Source organism: Silurus aristotelis (genome assembly GCF_946808225.1).
Source record: "Silurus aristotelis genome assembly, chromosome: 11".
In the NCBI taxonomy this organism is placed as follows: Eukaryota; Metazoa; Chordata; class Actinopteri; order Siluriformes; family Siluridae; genus Silurus; species Silurus aristotelis.
The window spans coordinates 27,011,975-27,026,447 of NC_139584.1; the positions used below are offsets into that span (position 1 = coordinate 27,011,975).

Genomic DNA, 14,473 nt, shown 5'->3' on the forward strand with positions numbered 1-14,473 from the left:
CAAAAATAAATCAACCCCCTTTCAATCAAATAGAATGGAGCATTCGAAGGCACAGAGGTGCGATGAGAGAACAGCAAAGATGGCACATGATAAAAGAAATCACATCATTACTCATCCCTGTACAGACGAACGGAAAAGAAAAGAAAGAAATGTTTAGGAATCGATTTGTTATTTTTTTTGTAAAAACAAAGGAATGGGGGGGGGGGACTGAGAGAAAGAGAACTGCAAGATAAAAGTGCCAGACAATCAAAGTAGACAGTTGCTGACTAACAGCATAACAGAGCGAGTGAATAAGAGTGGAGATGTGACATAATGAAGCGATCGAGTGGAATAAAGCATCTGCACAGCGGAGCTGCCTCAATTCGTGCCCAGGCCTTGGAAAACATTAACCCGTTCTCTGTTGTACTCACAATCTCAATCAGTCTTGCTGTCACAAAGCGAGCCAGAGCTCCAGGTTTCAGCTCAGAGAACATGGAGAGAACGAAGACATTTATAAAGAGAAAGAAACGGACTGATAGAACAGATATGAATGAGTAAAAAGAAGAGAGTGAGAATGAATCACATACTAGACTAGAAAGAAAGAAAGAAAGAAAGAAAGAAGAAAGAAGAAGAAAGAAAGAAAGAAAGAAAGAAAGAAAAAAAAAAAATTTTGGAAGGAAGGAAGGAAGGAAGGAAGGAAGGAAGGAAGGAAGGAAGGAAGGAAGGAAGGAAGGAAGATGAAAGAAAGGAAGAAGTAAAGAAGAAAGGAAGGAACGAGTAAAGAAGGAAGGAATTTTTGAAGTAAGGAAGGAAGGAAGGAAGGAAGGAAGGAAGGAAGGAAGGAAGGAAGGAAGGAAGGAAGGAAGGAGTAAAGAAAGGAAGGAAGGAAGGAAGGAAGGAAGGAAGGAAGGAAAGGAAGGAAGGAAGGAAGGAAGGAAGGAAGGAAGGAAGGAATTTTTGAAGGAAGGAAGGAATTTTGAAGGAATTTTTGAAGGAAGGAAGAAGGAAGGAAGGAAGGAAGGAAGGAAGGAAGGAAGGAAGGAAGGAAGGAAAGAAGGAAGGAAGGAAAGAAAGAAAGAATTTTAAAGGAAGGAAGGAATTTTTGAAGAAAGGAAGGAATTTTTGAAGGAAGGAAGGAAGGAAGGAAGAAAGTAGTAAAGAAGGAAGGAAGAAAGGAATTTTTGAAGGAAGGAAGGAAAAAAGGAGTAAAGAAGGAAGGAAGGAATTTTTGAAGGAAGGAGTAAAGAAAGTAATGACGGAAGGAAGGAAGGAAGGAAGGAAGGAAGGAAGGAAGGAAGGAAGGAAGGAAGGAAGGAAGGAAGGAAGGAAGGAAGGAAGGAAGGAATCTTATCTGATTAAACAAATAAGTAAAAAAAGGTGGGAGAAATTATAAAATAAAAAGTTCAATTCATTACAATAAATGTAAATTCAATTATATAAAAGTTGGTGTGACGACTAGGATCCCATTATTCCTATTATTCTGAACTGGCAAACACACAATATACAGTTGAAGATGAACAGGGAAAACCCAGTGTAAGTATGTTAGTAAGCTATCAGGCCAATACGACCCACCAGAGCAGCCTGACACAGATTCTCTGGGACTGTACTATATCCAAAGGAGATTCCTCTCTTGGTGCTGAAGATGTAGGAGAGGATTTTCTTGCAGTCTAACACATCACTCCAGTTTGACTGGTTTTAAAATGAGTGACTGTGAAGGCCATACGATTTACACCGTTTTTAGCCTCATGACCTGCATTAAACAGGATGTTTGTCCCTGAAACCATGCCTGGTTTTTACATGGACATGTTATCAAGTCCAAACTTCATTAGCAATCTGAGTTTAGCATCAATCACTGAAAATCAGCTGGTTAAATAAAGCTAGTTATCAGCTAGTTAACTGAGCTGAAGGAATGGAATGACGAAAGAAAGACAGACAGACAGACAGACAGACAGACAGACAGACAGACAGACAGACAGATAGACAGATAGATAGATAGATAGATAGATAGATAGATAGATAGATAGATAGATAGATAGATAGATAGATAGATAGATAGATAGATATAGATAGATAGATAGATTTCTGTGATCAGCATCAATCACTGAAAAGCAGCCGGTTAAAAAACCTTGAACTGAAAAACCTTGAACTGAGCTGAACGGGGGAAAGATATCGGAAAATAGGATGAGAGCACAAAGAAACTCCAATTACTCAAACCTCTTGACGACGTATCCACCTGAGGGTTGAATCGAGTGAGCCATCCATACATCTTTTTGGCAGAATTTCCTCTTTACGTTTAGATGAGGTCAGACAAGGACAAGAATGTTGAAACTAATAATACAACATAAGACAAAAATGACTTGGTTTCGCAGTACAGAATGCCCTGAATAGCCATGGTTTTTGCCTTCCAGTGAAACAAAAGAGCTAATGAACCTGATCCATATAAATAGTTCATGTAACTGACATCATTTTGTTATGAAGGGGTGATAATGAGGTGTAATAAAGCAGAAAAAACACTAAATTATTCAGCAGACTGAACTTCAAACAGAACTGAAAATTACTGTACAGGAGCATATAGAAAGGAGTCGATGCCACAGTCTTGGTTTTATGGATGCAACCAGTGTGTATGAGATTAAACGGGAGGCATTTTATCACCTGAAGTGTTTTACCGTATTCTATTGACCGACATTCTCTCGCTAGGCACTAATACTTATACAGCCTCTGTGGCTCACTGAAGAAGCAGGTCTTATAGGTCAGTTTATAATGAAGATGCGGCTTCTCTGCTTGTGATTAAAGTACAAACTCAATTCCAAATTTGAAAAACTGGGTAAAATGTTAATACAAACAGAATGCAATTATTTGGAAATCTCATTAACCCATATTTTATTCACAATAAAACAGAAAAAACATATCATATGAGGAAAGTGATGTGTAAATGTACAATTTTATTAAATTTTTTAAAATGATTTTTAAAGTGATGGCTGTAACATGTCTCAAAAAAGAAAAGTTAAAGAAACACATTTGGAACAAGTGAAAAGAAAGAAAGAAAGAAAGAAAGAAAGAAAGAAAGAAAGAAAGAAAGAAAGAAAGAAAGAAAGAAAGAAAGAAAGAAAGAAAGAAAGAAAGAAAGAACATGCAAAGACAAGAAAGAAAGAAAGAAAGAAAGAAAGAAAGAAAGAAAGAAAGAAAGAAAGAAAGAAAGAAAGAAAGAAAGAAAGAAAGAAAGAAAGAAAGAAAGAACATGCAAAGACATGAAAGAAAGAAAGAAAGAAAGAAAGAAAGAAAGAAAGAAAGAAAGAAAGAAAGAAAGAAAGAAAGAAAGAAAGAACATGCAAAGACATGAAAGAAAGAAGAAAGAAAGAAAGAAAGAAAGAAAGAAAGAAAGAAAGAAAGAAAGAAAGAAAGAAAGACATGAAAGAAAGAAAGAAAGAAAGAAAGAAAGAAAGAAAGAAAGAAAGAAAGAAAGAAAGAAAGAAAGAAAGAACATGCAAAGACATGAAAGAAAGAAAGAAAGAAAGAAAGAAAGAAAGAAAGAAAGAAAGAAAGAAAGAAAGAAAGAAAGAAAGAAAGAAAGAAAGAAAGAAAGAAAGAAAGAACATGCAAATACATGAAAGAAAGAAAGAAAGAAAGAAAGAAAGAAAGAAAGAAAGAAAGAAAGAAAGAAAGAAAGAAAGAAAGAAAGAAAGAACATGCAAGACTAGAACGAGAGAAAGAAAGAAAGAAAGAAAGAACGAAAGAACGAAAGAACGAAAGAAAGAAAGAAAGAAAGAAAGAAAGAACATGCAAACACTGGAAAGAAATAATAAAAGTGCTCTTAATCAAAGCCCATATTACTGACCTGCTCGGTTGTAAGTCACTCTTTAAAAAAACGTCCCCCAGTGTCGTAAATATGAATGTACTTGTTGGACATAGCAGTCCAGCTTTGCTGTTATAATAACTGTCACTCTTCTGGGGAGGTTCCCACTAGATTTTGAAGAATAAAAATGATCAGGCTTGAGCTTTTCCTATAAAGATCATTAAAAAAAAAGGTCTTTTCAGGGGACGATTTAGGGTTTGTGGCACCTACTGCGATGTTGGGACGTCTCTAAAATTAATCAGTAAGGAGTCAACAGGAGCAAGTTGAGTTGGAGACACCTGACCATCACATGCATGTTTGAGTCTACATGTGAGAATTTACGATCATTCAGCTTTAGTAGGACCAAATGCTGAACGATAAGGTCATGCTGGAACAAGAGAAACTGTAATTCTACAGCATACAAAGAAATCCCATAGCATTTTTATGCTTCCAAATGTGATGGTAAGGGTTCCTCAGACCTGCAGCTCAATCTGTAACTGTTTACTCCTTACTGTTTACAACCAAATAAATGGGATATTCAGAAACGTCTCAACGTCACAGTAGGTGCTACAAACCCTGACTCATCCACTGCAAAGCAGATCTTTATTTTCTATGAAAAGCTCGAGCCTGATCATTTGTATCCGTCCTTGTTTTCCCTTGTTTCCTCCTTTATTATGCATGAATACCATCTCTGGTTTTTCATTCGATTAGCACCCGCTGTAGATATCACCCCACACCCAAGCGCCATCTTCCACAATCCGGAGAACGAATGCGTACTCGAGAACACTACGGTAAGCAGATCGAGCGTGTGTTTAATAGTCTGCGTGCTCGGGCGTTTCGCGAGCGCACATGTTTGGGGAGCTTTGATTTGAAATTCTGTTGATCTCGCCATGCCAAAAGCAGATCAGTGCTGATGGGAATTATCTGCTGCTCATTGTGTGCTTTTGGGCTGCCCGTGCTAGTGCATGCAGCGCATCTCAAATATGCTTGTGTTCGAAAAAAGAGAGAGAGAGGGAGAGAGAGAGAGAGAGAGAGAGAGAGAGAGAGAGCGAGAGAGATGGTGAGTGTGTGAGAGAACTGACTGAACCAGCTGCTCTGTTACTGCATTCGTTCACTTAATATTAGATATTATTCTTCCAGCGACAGTTTGTGTGTGTGTGTGTGTGTGTGTGTGTGTGTGTGTGTGTGTGTGTGTGTGCACCTGTAACAGTAGAAGTGCAGGTGTAGTTGTAAAGCAGGGCCAGCTCTCCAAACAATGTTCCAGGTTCAATATTGTGCAGCTTCTGTCCAGCCCTGGATACCTCGAGTTTTCCCTCTGAAAGAAAAAAACACATATTTGACTTGCTATCTTTGGAAGGACCCTCCATAATCTACACCATCTCCAAGAATCTTTCTTATAAGGACTGGCCAAATGTCCTCACAAAACATTTCCAGGGCCATTTGGTCTCCATTATTAAAACACGCCCAGATGGCCACCCCATAGAGACGTGGTCCCTGTCACAGGTTGGTGGCGTTGCCAGGGGCAACTACGGCTGAGTGACAGATTATCTGAGATGTCACAAATTTCAGCCCGACACGCCGTCATCTCCGCATCATGCCAGCGTATCGCGGGTGTTAATAAGCGTCGTTCTGACGTTCTCTCCCTGACACACTCCAGCTCTTTATCTTCACGTCTTGCTTCACAATATCACACGCTGACATTATCTCCCTCTCGCTTCCCTCTTTTATCTTCTTCCTGTCTCTCCGTTGTCAGAAACATGGAAGCTTCCAGTGCAACAGATTATAATATATTTTGTGCATGTTATAAAACAACAAATAATACAAGAGTTAAAATACCTGAGGAATTATTTTTTTTTTTATTAATTATTTATTAATTAAAATTAATTATTAATCAAGTGGCATAATATTAATGGTAGTCCTGGATTAATAAATATGTAGTTGCATCTTTACTTTTGTACTTCAGATACTTTATATATTTATGTCAGAAACAAAAAAAAAAAATTAAATTTGCATTGTTTTTAAAATCAGGGCAACGCAAATAAAATTTAATCTTAAAATTTTATTACAATTATTGGAAAAATATAATAAAATGTCATTTAATTTGCAGTTTTAATACATTAATTAAATACAATTATAATTTATTATTTAGTTTAAAACAATTTCTCTTTTCCTTCTTTGCTGAAAAAAAATTAAATAATAATAAAGAAAATAAACAAACAACAACAACAAAAATAATAAAACAAATTTGAAAAAAAAAATTTTAATTAAAATTAAATACAAGGACAGAAATGCTTTTTTATTTCCTTAAACCTGGTAACACTGTAAATCATTCGGTCAGGCTTAGGCCAATACATCGCTGACTCTTTAAGCTAGCCAAAATATAATTTTGTAATGGGTGTTACTGCTGATGTTTCTGTTTTTGCTCCTGTCTATATTTCTACAACAAAAAGAAGTATTAATTTTTAAAAAATTTAAACACTGTTCTTGGCATGGAAAAAGAATGACCAAAAAAAAGTGCTTGGACCCCTAGAATCCTGCTAGTGTTATAGTGTTCTTCTTACTCTGCCATGAGATGGTCTGATATGATGACTCTACATGACATTAGCAATGCAATTCTGATTCTCTCAATCAGACAGTGACTTAGAAAAAATCAAATAAGGGGTCAAAAAAGCAATATAACTGCAACTGGCATCCTTTCTGAATCTGAGCTTTGAAAAATAAGAACAAGAAGGTTGGGGAAGTAATATATTGGTGATCTATTAAAGATCATGGTCACATGCACTGGTAATAAATCATTTAGAGCAGACCTTGAGCTGTAACAGCATTCCGGTGTATATATATCCGAGGAGCGGAATGGGACTTAGTAATAAAATATAGAGAAAAACATCTGCATATAAATACATACACACACCAGGAGAATGCTAAATAGTTTTCTTTAGCTATAGAGATGCATACTTTACTAGAATCAGGAAAAATATATCCTTCTTTTTATAGCAATGTATTTATAAGAATGAGAAGTGATACAAAAAAAAAAAGAGATGGTAATCTGGAAATAAGAGAACCTCTGCTCATGAATAAAATATGAAATTATGAAACTCCCCACATACTATAGAGGATATTAGCACTGGTAGTGGAATAGAAATAAATCATACATTTATTTTTTCCTCAGGCCTTAAAGGTAATAAGCAGGCAGCTGTCCATACATCCATCTTCACAGCGTTATGATGGTGTTTAACACCCTGATATATACAGTATATATATATATATATATATATATATATATATATATATATATATATATATATATATATATATATATATATATATATATACACCAACACCATATTAAGCAGGTGGTCATAAAGTTATGCCTGGTCAGTGGCCATGTTATATCTGATTGGTGTATGCAAAATATTACATATAAATGCAGATTATTCATGTTTAATCAGTTATAATTTCAATAGTAAAAATTGTGTACAGAATGTATAGGGTGGACACTACCCCATTAGGAGTCTCCAGTATTAATGTTTTGACATCATGTGAGACGATGAACCTCCCAAACTCCTAGAAACCATGAGCAGTTAGACCCTCCCACTACCCCAGTCATAATATAATATTAAACCAATTTGCATGGTTGTTAAGTTTTGGCGATCCGATCGAATGAAATCATTTCTTGCATCCTGAGTGTTTTCTATTTCTTTACCTTCCAGTATGAAGGATTGCGACGCCTCATCGCCTTCTTGAACGAGTCGGACTCCCTGGGCGACCACTGTTGGGTACGCGCAATCCACCAGGTCTGATAACTCCCTCCCGACATACTTCAGCCACTCAGTGTCCCTTAGCGCTGCCTCGATCACTTGCTGAGACCTAGGAGATCGAAAAACAACCAAGACATTCAAAGTGCATTAGTATTGTTGTGTCATTTAGGCGTAAATGCCACTGGGTTTGGATCAAATTTTCCAAAACATTGCCAAGCTCTTTGACAGAGCCATTTTTCGTTCTTTGAGCACACAAAGACTGCATCTTCTGGAGTTGGTTGAGGTCAGAGCTTTCATTTTCGAAAGAAATGTGATGGAAAAGAAACAAAGGCAAGATTGTGTGAAAAAGAAAGTAAATCAGACGAAAGACTTACTCCAGGTTCTTGCTGTGGCTCATAGGAGGATTCTGCAGGATCAGTTTCAGGTCCAGGTTTGTAGGCTCTGTAATCACAGATCTTCTCTTCACCCTTAAAGATGAAGCACGGTGTTGCCCTGGGGTATGAAAAAAAAAGCAACACTTTCTGGGTTACTTTTTTTAACAGATGCTTTTTTTTTCCCCCTAAAGGGATTTAGAAGTGGGTTTCGATTTCTATCCAAGCATAAACCTGAGCAGCTGTGGGTCTGGAGGGGTTGCTGAGCAGAAGAAGCTTTCGTGCACTAGCACGGAATCCGAAAAAGGGATATATTTTAGGTTTTTGCACTGTACATTCTGAGCAGGAACATGACAAAAATTATACAAATGATCCTTGATAAATGGATTATTTGATTATATTTACTGGATAGTAAATTGGAAGAAAAATATCCTGCATCAGAGACTCATAAAAACCCATCATGATGTCTGTTTTGATGGTTTTATCATTGGTATATCATTATTACATTTACAATTCAATTCAAGTTTATTTCTTTAGCTCTTTTCACATGATCTCAAAGCAGCTTTACACAATGTAAGAATTATAGAACAAAAATCTAAATATATATGAGAATATGTGCAATTTCCCAGATGAGCTCCCCTGAGGCGACTGTGGAAAGGAAAAACTCCCACAGATCGTATGAGGAAGGATCCTAAAGAGGAACCAGCCTCAAAATGGGAGCTTATCCTCACACCAAGAGTGTGAATCTAACATTACCTTAACATTTAAAAACATTACAAACACCAGCGAGTGAGAAAAATCATAAGCACCGGAATGTGTGATCATGAGTAATGTCTTTTCTACAGTCTTAGATGTACAGTCAGTTGGAGATGTGGAACCAGGAGGTCCTGAGCAACTCATAAATGAGCTCAACATCTGAGTTCATTATATCAACATCGAATCCTCCATGTCCAATGTTCAATGATGGAGAAACAGCATATGTATAATGTTATTGTAAGTATTGATTAAAAGGGTGTTTATCTTGCGTCGTCTTATTATTATTATTATTATTATTATTATTATTATTATTATTATTATTACTGAATTATCTTCATGCAATGTTATTACTTTGGATTTGGGACCTGTAGGTTAATAGATGCGACATCGATGTCACAGAAAACGAAATGAAAACAACACTTCTCTCAATGACCTTTCCCTTCAAAAAGGTGGAAATAAATAAATAAATAAATAAATAAATAAATAAATAAATAAATAAATAAATAAACAGGAAGGTGTCCTACGTGCCCGAAATATTAGCTATCAAGTCTTCCCCTGCACTTCTACAGGGTCTTTTCCAGGTTCACCAGTGAGCACCATGGCTGCATACAGCTCTATTTCCTATTCATCCTAGGCAATCATTTCTTCACAGAAATTGGCGCTGGATCATCACACGTCTCTAAACACGATATCAGAACGAAGCTGGCTTACCTGTGGAGGATCCGGGAGAGGTGAGAGTGTCCCTCAGCCGGTCGAGCTCGCCCTGCAGACGCCGGATGAGATCGTCTTTGGCGTCAAGCTCCAGCTCGAGTTCGTCGATCAGAGCGTCTCTCTGGCGCAGCTCTTCGATCTTCAGCTGAAGTGCAAACTGAAGATCTCGGAGAGTACCCATGGTGTCTTATGGCAAAAAAAGTGTATATATGTCTTATACATATTTATACATAGATATAGAAACTCTCTCTCCCTCCTTCTCTCTATCTCCTTCAGTGTCTCCAAAAGAGTAACTGGGACAGAAAAATAGAGGGCAGGTCGTCTCAGTAATTAGCTGAAAGTGGCAAATTGAAGATGCCGCAATGAAGAATGAAGCTTAATTTTTAAAAGAATCAGGAACAAAATGTACCTCTTATGCAGAAGATCCATCCACTCCATCACTCACAGTGCTTCCCTAAACATCAGGTTTGTGTACCTTATAAATATGAAGCTGCAAAGAAAAAAAAGAAAGCCTTACCTGCTTTGAGTTCACGTGTTGCAAGAACTGTATTATTCCTCCCTCTAGAGCAACAAGGAAGAGAGAAAAAAAAAAGCTGCACAGGAAATAAAAGATCTTTTACGAGAGCATCTTCTGTTCCGGCGGCAAATAAAACGAGTGTGAGAGACGCATGCTGCTGCCCGAGAGGAACGAAAGAATGAGACGAGAGGAGAGAGGGCGAGAGACAGAGGAACAGGAGGAGGTGGAGGAGTGAGAGAGAGAGAGAGAGAGAGAGAGAGAGAGAGAGAGAGAGAGAGAGAGAGAGAGAGAGAGAGAGAAAGAGTGTGTAGAAAAAAAGATAGTAAAGAATGGTATTGAGAATGAATTAAAGAAGGAATGGAATGAAAGAATGATGGAGAGATGAAATCCTTGTATTAAGCTCACAGGCACAGACATATAGGAAGTAAATAAAGTGTGAGATGCAATCACTTTTGTTCTACAAGAGAAAAGATAATAATCACAAACAGTTCAATCAGCAGTGCGTAAAATCTATACTTTATTCTGTAGTCTTTTTATTTTTATTTTGCTACTTTCTTCTCAAGTTTTCTTCTATACTATGCTTACTTACTATATCTCAGGTATGATCTAGTCATAATAAAAAAGTGTTCATAATCATTCATTATTAATTAACTGATTATTAATTACTTCTGCATGATGCATACATTTGGGTACATTTAAAGTGTGATATTTTGCATACTAATAATTTGAGTATGCATACTTGGAGGTGGAGCAGGAGGTAGCAGAGCTGAAGATGTTGAGGTTTTTGTTGTGAATAATGAGGATGGATAAGATTAGAAATGAGTTTATTAGAGGGACAGTGCATGTAGGACGTTTTGGAGACAAGGCGAGGGAGGAGAGATTGAGATGATTTGGACATGTGTAGAGGAGGGACATGGGGTATATCGGTAGGAGAATGCTGAGGATGGAGCCATCAGGAAGGAGGAAAAGAGGAAGACCAAAGAGGAGATTTATGGATGTGGTGAAGGAAGACATGCAGGTGGTTGGGCTGCAGGAGGCAGATGTAGAGGACAGGGGATATGGAGACGGATGATCTGCTGTGGTGACCCCTAATGGGAGCAGCCAAAAGAAGAAAAAGATACTTATTTTGCATACTGATATTTTTAAGTATGCATACTTATTTTGCAAAATGTCAGTGTTATGTATAATATATCTAGTATGCATACTAATTTTGCATACTGATATTTTGCATACTGATGCCTAATTTTGATGCTGATCATTTTTTTGAATACTAATATTTTTAAAATGCATACTTATTTTGCATACTGATATTTTCAGTATGGATACTATAATTTTAATTATGCATTTATCCTATTTCTTATGGACCAGAGAATGTTTTGGTCATATTTATTTTTATCAGCTACATTGTCCTGATCAAGGTCAAGATGGATTCAGAGAACTAGTAATGTAGGAGAACTCTAACAGAATGGGAAGCCTGTGCTAGTTTGGTAATTTACTCCAAAAGTATTTATGGATGCTGATGTTCATTCATTCATTCATTTTCTCATCAGTAATTCGGGTCGCGGGGGCAGCAGTCTAAGCAGGCCCCCGCCTTCGACTGCCGCCCAATCCTCACAGCACCGTCCCTTACGGTCCCTCCTGCAGGTGGTGAGCCCACGGGAAGGCGGCCCCACGTCACTCCGACGTCACTGACCTTGATATTTCCCTCATAAGGGACCCCCGGAGCATAGAGGGTTAAGGGCCTTCCTCAAGGGCCCAAGAGGATGCTAATGTTTAGCTGTTTAAATATGCTGTTATGCAGTTATGCGGTTATCCTTACCTGGATTTGTGCGGTTTTTCCTTAAATGTGTATAGTACATTTAATTTAAAATTCAATTGTAATAGTTTCTGGATGAAAGCATAAATCTTTATAAAAGTAAATGCTTTAGTCTCAAATCAGACTTTTGTAAAGTAAAGTCAGAGGTGCGGATATGCAGTATATACAGTGTATATGGGGGTTTCATTGCATGTAGTGTATTTATTGTTTTATTTATCCCTCATTGCACCCCTGATCTTTTGTTAGCTGTGACCTCATTTAAATTACATTTGCATTTTTTCTAATCAAGTTGTTTTCTTCTTTTTTTATTTTATTTATTTTTTTGCCAAAAAACTTTTTCTCCCTAGTACGCTTGTACACCAATTTTCAATAAAATATACTTTCTTTTCTACTCTTTCTTAAGTTCACTGTTATATTTTGTTTATATCCAAAAGCAGGTTTGTTCCTGATATACTAGTATTTTGCATACTAATACTTTGTGTATGCATACATACATTTTGCTACAGGTATTGAGAATGAGAATACCGAATAACACCTGAACACTTGAATGCATACTTCTACATACATTCTACAAACTTTGAATAGGCATACTTATTTTGCGTATTTTAAGTGTGCATACTAATATTTTGAGTATGCATACTTATTTTGCATACTAATATTTTAAGTATGCATACTTATTTCGCATACTACTTTTTTAAGTATGCATGCTAACATTTTGGGTATGCATACTTATTTTGCATACTACTATGTTAAGTATACATACTAGTCTCTATATTTGTATGCATTTTAATTTTGCCTTACTTGTGTACTGTAAATAAGTAAATAAATAAGAAATAAATAAAAATAATTAATAATTAAAAAATAAATAAATTAAGTTTTCTCCTCTAACCAAGTCCTAGACTGAACGTATTCATACACTGTTTCCTAATAAACCAGCAGCAGATGCCTCAATCTCGCCTCCTTCACCTTGTCTCCAAAACGTCCAAAACTATGCATTTGCACTCATTTCTAATCCTGTACATTGTCGTCACTCACAATGAAAACCTCAACATCTTCAGCTCTGCCACCTCCAGTTCCACCTCCTGTCTTATTCTACAAACATAATTTTTAGTATCCTTACTTAGCCCTACATGGTTTGCATAATTATTTTGTATACTAATATTTAGTTTGCATACTTATCTTTTTTTCACATAATAGTATTTTATGCATTCATACTATTATTTCAAGTCTACATTTTTTTAGTATGTATACTTATTTGCATACTAGTGTTTAAATTTTGCATATTAGAATTTTGAGTATGCAAGTACCCATTCTCTTATTGACCAGTGTGTTTCATCTTCATCAACCACACTGTTTACTTTTTTTTAATACGTATATTCCTTATAGGAAAATTTTTTAGTATTCATAATTATCTTGGATATTGTTATTTAGAGTATGCACACTTGGTTTGCATACTAGTAAATTTAGCATGCATACAAACATTTTGAGTTTGCATTTGAGTTTCTTTTCATTGGGCATTTATTAAGAAGTGGTCTGAGAAGCATCTTCTTCTATACACAGCAATAACAATGACATCATCAGAAGCACAATTTCTTTCAACTCATAACATAAACAGCAAATAATCTAAAAACACATTACAGAAAGTGACAAAACACAAGACCTTTGCATTTAATTAATGCAATTTGCATAAAAACAATACTTGCTTGGAAACTTGAAGATGAGCATATTTGAATCATTGAGTTATAGCATTCTATCCTACTGGCATACAAGAATCAATACCTCCAGCACACACACACACACACACACACACACACACACACACACACACACACACACACACACACACACACACACACAAACACCCACACAAACAAACACACACAAAAAGAGCTAATTTTGCATGCATACTTCAATTACCAAACATTCGATTTATTTAATATTCATACATATCTTGCATATTATTATTTCGACTCTGAATGCTTATATTTGCATACTAGCATTTTTAGTATGCACACTGCTATTTTGAATATGCATACTCATTTTGCATTATAATATTTTGGGTAATCATACTCCCTTTTTAATATGCATTTTAAGTAGCCATTCTTTATTTCTGGCCAGTGTATGGTTTTTATTCAGCTTTAGCAACCTCACTATCCTGATGAGGGTCATGATGGATCTTTTATTCACTGAATAATAAATGAGATGTAGAATGTAGAACCAGTGAGACCATCCACAGCAATCTTGAGTGAGGTATCAATGTGGGACCAGCCTCAGCAGCAGCAAGGGATTATCATGTGAATAAAGCTCACAGGAGAAGTGGGGCATTAGCATGAATCAGGCTAATAATTATTTAATATGTTCTTTCTTTATTTGCGTAAGACGAAAGTCTTTCAGTAAGATACTTGTACCCTTGTACCCTTGCCTACTAGATTACTAGCACACTAAATTAAATGCTATGTGTACTGGAGTACACAGTTTAACAAAGGAAATTGCATTTTGGCCTACTTGCATACTAGCACACCTTTATGCTAAAATACATTTGCATACTAAAATATAATTTATTCATTCATAAAAATAAATCTCCATACTATTATTTTGAGGATGCATACTTATTTTGAACGCTATTATTTTAAGTATGCATACTATTATTCTGAGTATGCATACTATTATTTCGAGTATGCAAACTTCTAATGCATACTAATAGTTTAAGTATGCATACTATAATTTTGAGTA

At 36.2% G+C, this 14,473-nt stretch overlaps 1 protein-coding gene across 3 annotated transcripts in view; it reads right to left on the reverse strand.

The window, feature by feature from the left end:
- Window positions 1–11,374, reverse strand: part of prkg1l (protein kinase cGMP-dependent 1, like) — a 21,046-nt gene extending 9,672 nt beyond the window's left edge. Inside the window, exons 1-5 of one of the 3 annotated variants that reach the window (XM_083554137.1) lie at window positions 9,925–11,202; window positions 9,408–9,593; window positions 7,944–8,061; window positions 7,515–7,678; window positions 5,013–5,126 (exon numbers count right to left, since the gene is read on the reverse strand). In XM_083554137.1, the coding sequence (XP_083410263.1) occupies window positions 5,013–5,126; window positions 7,515–7,678; window positions 7,944–8,061; window positions 9,408–9,588 (577 nt within the window). In that variant the 5' untranslated portion in view covers window positions 9,589–9,593; window positions 9,925–11,202. Of the gene's footprint in view, window positions 1–5,012; window positions 5,127–7,514; window positions 7,679–7,943; window positions 8,062–9,407; window positions 9,594–9,924 lie in introns of all 3 variants that reach the window. The other 2 variants (XM_083554138.1, XM_083554139.1) reach the window with 2 other exon arrangements.
- Window positions 11,375–14,473: the final 3,099 nt, after the last annotated feature.